General features: G+C 33.2%; 1 protein-coding gene across 1 annotated transcript; it reads right to left on the reverse strand.

The window, feature by feature from the left end:
• Nucleotides 1–835: 835 nt before the first annotated feature.
• Nucleotides 836–5,065, reverse strand: LOC147405900 (14-3-3-like protein GF14 iota). Its single transcript, XM_086433785.1, has 7 exons — nucleotides 4,904–5,065; nucleotides 2,679–2,985; nucleotides 2,041–2,128; nucleotides 1,795–1,904; nucleotides 1,530–1,678; nucleotides 1,388–1,437; nucleotides 836–1,140 (listed from the first exon to the last, which is right to left on the reverse strand). Exons 1-7 carry the CDS (start codon nucleotides 4,974–4,976, stop codon nucleotides 1,135–1,137), a joined length of 783 nt encoding a protein of 260 aa, XP_086289911.1. The 5' UTR covers nucleotides 4,977–5,065; the 3' UTR covers nucleotides 836–1,134.
• Nucleotides 5,066–7,378: the final 2,313 nt, after the last annotated feature.

Genomic DNA, 7,378 nt, shown 5'->3' on the forward strand with positions numbered 1-7,378 from the left:
GTTCGATTGCAAAAATCCTAGCCAAAGTATTTTATCCTATATGGGTTAAAAGTTTTGGAATGAATTGATCTTTTGTGAGGATGATATGGAGATAAGATCAGCCAATTCTGAAACATCAAATTTTACCAATAGTTTATAAATCATTTTTGATAGGGTTAAAAGTTTCGAAATGGGCTGATTTTTTTTTTGTGAGGATGATCTCCACAAAAAATCACCCAAACTTTTATTTAGCCCATATAAGAAAACTTAGGCCGTTGATGCCGATACAAAGTTTATTGGCTGCATGTCACGTGGGCTTCTCATGGAGATGGTGCTGGCATCATTTTATTATTATTTTTTGGGGGTTTTACCAAGCCTTCGTGATGTATTATGGAATTGCTTGGTTTGCACTTTGAAGTAGAATTTTGGGAAGTTGACCGTGAGAGCTAATCGTCCAAGTACTTTGTCAATATGGACCGGATGGTATCCTTAAGTAGGATAGGTTGCCCACCCTAAGAATGAGTACTGCAAGTCCATGGTCCACTAGTACGATCTCTCTATTTATTATCTGAGAAATAAAATATGTTTAGCAGAGATAAATTTTGGGTTTCCATCAGAATTCAACATTTATTTTATGATCATCCTAACGACCTTGTTTTTGTACTTAAGTCTCTGTTCGGTGTAACTGAAGAAATGGTGAAATGTGTTGCATTGTCTGCACTGTAGTTGCAATTATTTATTTATCATAAAATGCTTGGGATGCCAATAAAATGAAGAGGACTATCAACATAATCTTCATCAGAGCCTCTTAATTATTCAGAGATATATGTATAAAAGGGGAAAAGAGACCTTGCAATTAGACTAGAAGTGGATAAAAGAATTCTGAAAAAAAAAAAGAAGATAAAATCGAATCTGTGCAACCCCACCTTCCTTCTAATCCATAATTGACAAAGGATGCCTTCGCAGATCCATCACCATTAGAGAAGAAAAAAACAGTGAAAGAAACAATGAAAAAAAAAAAAAAAAATTGGGTGGACGGCCAAAATAACAAATTGTCTTCCAGCCATGGAAGAAGCTGAAATTCGCCACTTAAAAAGGGCACCTTTGATGACTGATAAATGCTCGTGGTGTGCAAAGCTTTCTTGGAGACCCACATCAGCTCTGCAAAGATATTTAACTGTTACATGAAGGTTTCAATTTTCACAAAAAATAGTTTTGTAAACTCAAATAACTCTAGTTACTTAAAATTATTTTAAAATAATGACCAGTGCCTGCTTGAACCCAAATGAAACGAACAAGACACTATTTTCAGTAGAGCAGAGCAGAAACTGCCAACAGACCCATGGCATTAAATTCTTTTTAACTACAAAAAACGATCTTTAGGATCGAAAACCAAAAAAATTCTTACCTCAGGGTCATCAGCAGCTTTGGAGTCCTCACCCTTGAAACCATCCTCACCTGCATAAGAAACGTTTGCATTATGAGAATTTGCTTATGTGCATAAACAGATCAAGCCAAAATTGTGTTTTTAATTTCAAGCTGCACAATACCTCCATCTTCAGGTAAATCAGAGGTCCATAGAGTAAGATTGTCCCTCAATAATTGCATGATCAAGGTGCTGTCTTTGTATGACTCCTCATTCAATGTGTCAAGATCCGCAATTGCATCGTCAAAGGCTTGTTTAGCCAAATGGCAGGCTCTTGAGAATCAAATCAATAACCAGACATTATTGTCATAGTGTGAACACAACTCAGTTCATGATGGTTACAAACTCTGCCTATAGTAAACGGACAGTACTAGAAATTTTTTTATTACCTCTCAGGAGAATTCAGTATCTCGTAGTAGAAGACAGAGAAGTTGAGAGCTAGACCAAGACGGATTGGATGGGTTGAGGAAAGCTCTGTATTAGCCGTACTGGAAGCAGCCTAGCAGATTTAGGAGCACAGAAGATGTTAAGAAACAAAATGAAAGGCACAACAAATAATGAGGCAGGGAAGTATGCTTCTTGAACGTATATTGAGCCTATGTTGGTGGATGGATATGGATGGGGATATAACATACTTGGTAACCCTTCAAGGATTGATCTGCGGCCTCTTTCCTTTCTTCATCAGTCTTAAACTCAGCGAGATAGCGGTAGTAGTCACCTTTCCTGCATTTACATGGCAGATAACAAGAAAAGGAGGGTTAAGTTTTCTTGCCTTACAGGAGAGAACTTGTAATGAAGAAAAACTGAAAAAGATGGGAAAAGAGGTTCATTCGTGGCCTAGGAAATATCACTTCGGTGTGACAGGCCAGTGGTGCATCCCGATCCCCTCACCTTCACTCTCCCATGTGTGCCACTCTTAGCAGATACATAAAGGGCAGCCTCTATAAATTATATCATAATCTTATTTTTTTTACGGTAAAAGTAATTTTTTAGGAAACAGACAAGAAATTTCAAGGGAATCGCTATGGCAACCACAAGACAAAAGACTTTTCAGCAACTAAGCGATCCCATCCAAATACAAAATCAACAACATTTATTCTCCTGTATAAAATAAATTGGAATATATTCCTGATGACATTACACTGGCAATTCTAAAATTTTCTATGCAATAGGGGTCAGCATCAAAGCAACCAAGAATGGGTCACTGAGAGTTGCTTTAATCAAATAAAACACCAATGTAATTAGAACAAGAATGTAGGGAAACATAACTCACATCTTGTAGAAGAAAACAGTTGCTTCTCCAGTGGTGGAAGAAGGGATGAGGTGCTTATCAATGACGGTCAAGATGTCATTGCAGATCTTAGTGAGCTCATCTTCTACCTTCTGACGGTAACCCTTAATCAGTTTCACATTTTGCTCGTTTCCCTTTGATTCCTCTTTCTGTTCAATTGAAGACATAATGCGCCATGAAGCTCGACGGGCGCCAATAACGTTTTTGTATCCCACAGAGAGGAGATTCCTTTCCTCCACAGTCAGCTCAAGATCAAGTTTTGCAATTTTCTTCATACTTTCCACCATTTCTGTTTAATCAAATTCAAATATATGTATATCAAAAGAAGAAAATACAAGGGTTAAATGGCATAAAAACAAGTAGAAATGCTTTCAAATGAAAGAAACGCATAGAAATTTTTTCTAACTAGGGAGGGCAGGTGAGAAATTAAGTAATTATGGTAGAGGTAGATGTCAAAAATAGAAATAAAAAAGAAGAAAGAAATGAAAACCAAAATATATGGATAGCCTCATTATTTTCACATTGAAGAGAGTGAAGGCTGTCCTATGGAAAATGATGGCAAAATTTAGACTAACGCTTTACCACCTTTATAATAGTAAAGATGGTATAAATGCTTCAAAGGTGACATACATGGTTCCTTCACCTAGATTTAAAAACTTTAGCCACTACTTTTGTAGGTCACATGCAGCAATCAGATGACAATCAAGGGCTTCTTCACATAGATTTCAAACCTTTACCAACTTTTCACAGATGGTGTAATGAGTGCCATTGAAAATGGTTTTGTATAATTAGATTTCATTGAAGGCCTTTCCAAGGGATGATTAACATATGGATTGATGGGTATGTGTCAATGTGACACTTCGTATTGAAATGTATCGGTGGATATATAATGTTTGAGACTGATACGAATAGTGACCCCTTAACATTAAATATTTCAGGAATGTATCAGTTTTTCTTTTGATCCAAACATTGCCTCAAGATGAGTTTTAAACCCAACCATTCTTCAATCGGATGATTTAAACACGTTACACATGTACATAAATCCAAACAGTTCAATTTTATGTGATACCTCAACAATTGCTACCTAAATATTTTCGGTCAAAAGGGATGTTTTTTTTTTTTCTTCAAAGCTAATGGAATTACTAAAAAAATCCATTGATTTGAGGCATCATTGTTGTTAGTGATGATAACAATGTGAGCATAGTCTTGTATACATTACAATAATAAATATTCTTTTTATATGTATGGATGGATGTATTAGCATGGTTTTAAATCTTGTCCAAGACTAAGACGACTTGTCCAATACGTCTCGGTATCGTCCACCAAAGAGACAAATAGACAAGTTAAACGTATCAGATGAGATTTAAAACCATGGCTAATTTCTCATAGATGAACGAGACGACTCAAGCGTATTGGAAAACTCATCCGAGACGACTCGGTCTTGTTCACAGACAAGATGAGACGTCAAAACGAACTTTAAAACCATGTGTATTAGTCAAGGTTTAAAATCTCATCTTGAGACGATGTTTCAATCAAGAGAAAAACTGATATTGTCTCAACCAAAACATTCCAATACAATCCAATATGTTTCGGATGTTTCGTACGGGACTCGGCCAATATGATACATATTTTGATACGTTCCCATAATTTGAACCATACCATTAATGATTTAATGGTATAAATGTAAGCACACAAACATCAAAAATGGAAAAAGGAATTCCATTAATGAACATCCAAAACATACATGGACAAACATTTTCCCCATAATGCAGCAAATCGAATACGATCACTTCCTGTATCTAAAAATAACAAAACCTAATAACGATCTCACAAGGAAAACCATAGAGATCTCATGCCCCAAGACCAGATCAAAGTTAAGAAGATCAAAACCCTAACTTACGATCACAATCAAACATTTCTTCAGCTACATTTCCAACTATAACCATTAAAGGACCAAATTTTTGAAGGATCAACTCAAAATCTTCAAAATCAAACACAAAAACTCAAAAAAAAAAAAAATAATAATAATACAACAAAACAAAAAAAATCAAATTTCACAGTTGCTATCTGAACACATTCCAGAAAAATTTCAACAGATCTAAATCAAATTTAACCGAGGCATTAAAGAACCCGATCAAGGGCAAGAATGTATAAAAAAATCAGAGATAAATCTGCAAGATCCATGTAAATGTGAATCAAGATCTCACCTTCGTAACGCTCGGCTTGCTCTGCGAGCTTCGCCATGTAAACATGGTTCTCTCTCTCCTTCTCTGTCGACATTTAGAGAGAAGCAAAGGCGACAACAACACGAAAAATTACAGAGAAAAAAAAAAAACTATTGAGAGAGAAAATAGAGAAATAATGGCCGAAGAGGAAATGATGTTTATATAGGAGTTTAGGTTGAAGTTCGAGCAAGTTGAGGGACGTAGATCGAATCTTGGCCGTTTGTTTTGTTCTTCGAAGAGTAACCGCAATAATCGTGATTAGAACGTGGGAATAATGGAAAAAGTTTTGATGAAGATGTCATTATCTATAATTTTGATAAAGATGTCAAAAAAAAAAAAAAAAAAATGCCACCTGGAAAACCCCAGCCCATAGGCCATGGTAGGGGGAGTTGGAGGACATGAACTGATGGGGGATGTGAACCAATTATCCATCCATTCTAAATTGGCAACTTGTTATTTTAAAAAAATTAAATTATTTTTTTAATAAATGCTAAATTGTTTCAAGTGTTATATTAATTTTTTATGGATAGAATTATTATTATTATTACTACTACTACAATGGTGTACACAGGGGTGGCACTAGGTCGGGTCGTGTTCTTGTCGAGATAAGGGTATTATAAAAATTTATCAAACTCAACCCATTTATGATCGTGTCAAAAACTTAAACCCATACCCAACTCATTTATAAATAGGTATACCTGACCAACCCATATATAACCTATTTAATAAAAATTTAATTTTTATTAAAAATAATAATTCCATTTTCATCATAAAAAATAAAATATTATGAGTAAAAATAAAGTCATAAAATCGTAAAATAAGTTCAATGGTGAAAGATAATTTTCTTTTTCAATGTTTGTAGAATTTTGTCCTTTACAATCATGTGGCATCAGATCATGTTTTTGGATGTCATAAAGTGACGTGGTAGAAAACTTTACTTATTAACTTACTAAGGAAAAAGCTTTTCAATATTATTATTATTGAGTAAGCAAAGTGTATTTCATTATCACATGGGACATAATAGCCTTACTTGGTAAGATTTTAAATCTTAGTCATTTTGCCTATATTAGGAATCAAACGCTACATACCTCTAGATTTTAATGAAAAAAATAGAGTAAAAAAAATATAAATAAATAATTTACTAAGAAAAGTATTTTTCTCTTTCCCAAACTAAAGCTTAGCCATTTATTAATTAAAAAATATCTTAATACACCCTCTATATTTTACATAATTTGATAATAAAAAAAAAGTATTATGAAAAGAATCTAGGAAATTCTAAAAAAAATGAGTAATTTGAAATATTATTAAATAATTGTTGATATATTTAAAATTACACGTTAATAATAGAATAACTAAATGGGTTAGGCGGGTTGATGCCCAGAACCTAAACCCAAGCCCATTTAATAATCGTGTTAGATAGGTTGACACTATTATGACCCAAACCCAATTATACTTAATCCAAACCCACTTACTTCATGTCATTTTCGAGTTGTGTTCGCGGGTCATGTTGAGATTACCACCCCTAGGTGTATGGACTTGTAGTCCTGACCAGGAGGGGATAGGCAATTAGGGTCTGTTCTTTACAGAAGCCAACTCCAACTCAGAAACTGACTTCTGGAAGAAGTAGAAGCCTAGAGCCTGAAAAGCCACATCCAGCAGAAGCTTATTCGTTATAGAAGTACATAAGCCAGAAATTGATGTTCGTTTGACAGTTTTTTATTGCTGGATTCCTATAAAATGACCAAAATACCCTTATATTGATAATGCACCCATAATGCACAAAAAAATAGCAAAATACCTTAACAAATATATAATTACACTATATATATATATATATATATATATATATATATATATATATAAATAATAATTTATATTAAAAATTATAAAAATAATATTTTAATAAATTTATAAATTTTATAATTCTATTGAAATTTCGATAGCATCTCCTCTTAAAAATGAACATATCATAAAGAAAATACTTGTATAATATACAATCTAACATCCACATAAAGATGAAAGGTGTTTTGGTAATAAAGTAGTGATAATGAATTGCTTTTGGTCTTTGTAGTAGAGATGAAGGGTATTTTGGTAAAGATGAAGGGTATTTTGATAATTATGTTTTATTTTTTAAGGTTAAGTTTGATTGGAAATTTGATTAAAGATGAAGGGTATTTTGATAATTTCATTTTATTTTTTAAGGTTAAATTTGGTTGAAAATTTAATTAAAGATGAAGGGTATTTTGGAAGATGAAAGGTATTTTGAAAAATGAAGAGTATTTGATAATTAGTAAAGATGAAGGGTATTTTAACCATTTCTTTTTTATTTTTAAGGTTAAGTTTAGTTGGAAATTTAACTAAAAATGAAAGGTATTTTGATAATTGGTAAAGATGAAGGGTATTTTGATAATTTTATTTTATTTTTTAGGTTAAGTTTGGTTGAAAATTTGATAAAGA

The sequence above is a fragment of the Akebia trifoliata genome, chromosome 3 (genome assembly GCF_017979445.1).
Source record: "Akebia trifoliata isolate Shusen 1 chromosome 3, ASM1797944v1, whole genome shotgun sequence".
Taxonomy (NCBI): Eukaryota; Viridiplantae; Streptophyta; class Magnoliopsida; order Ranunculales; family Lardizabalaceae; genus Akebia; species Akebia trifoliata.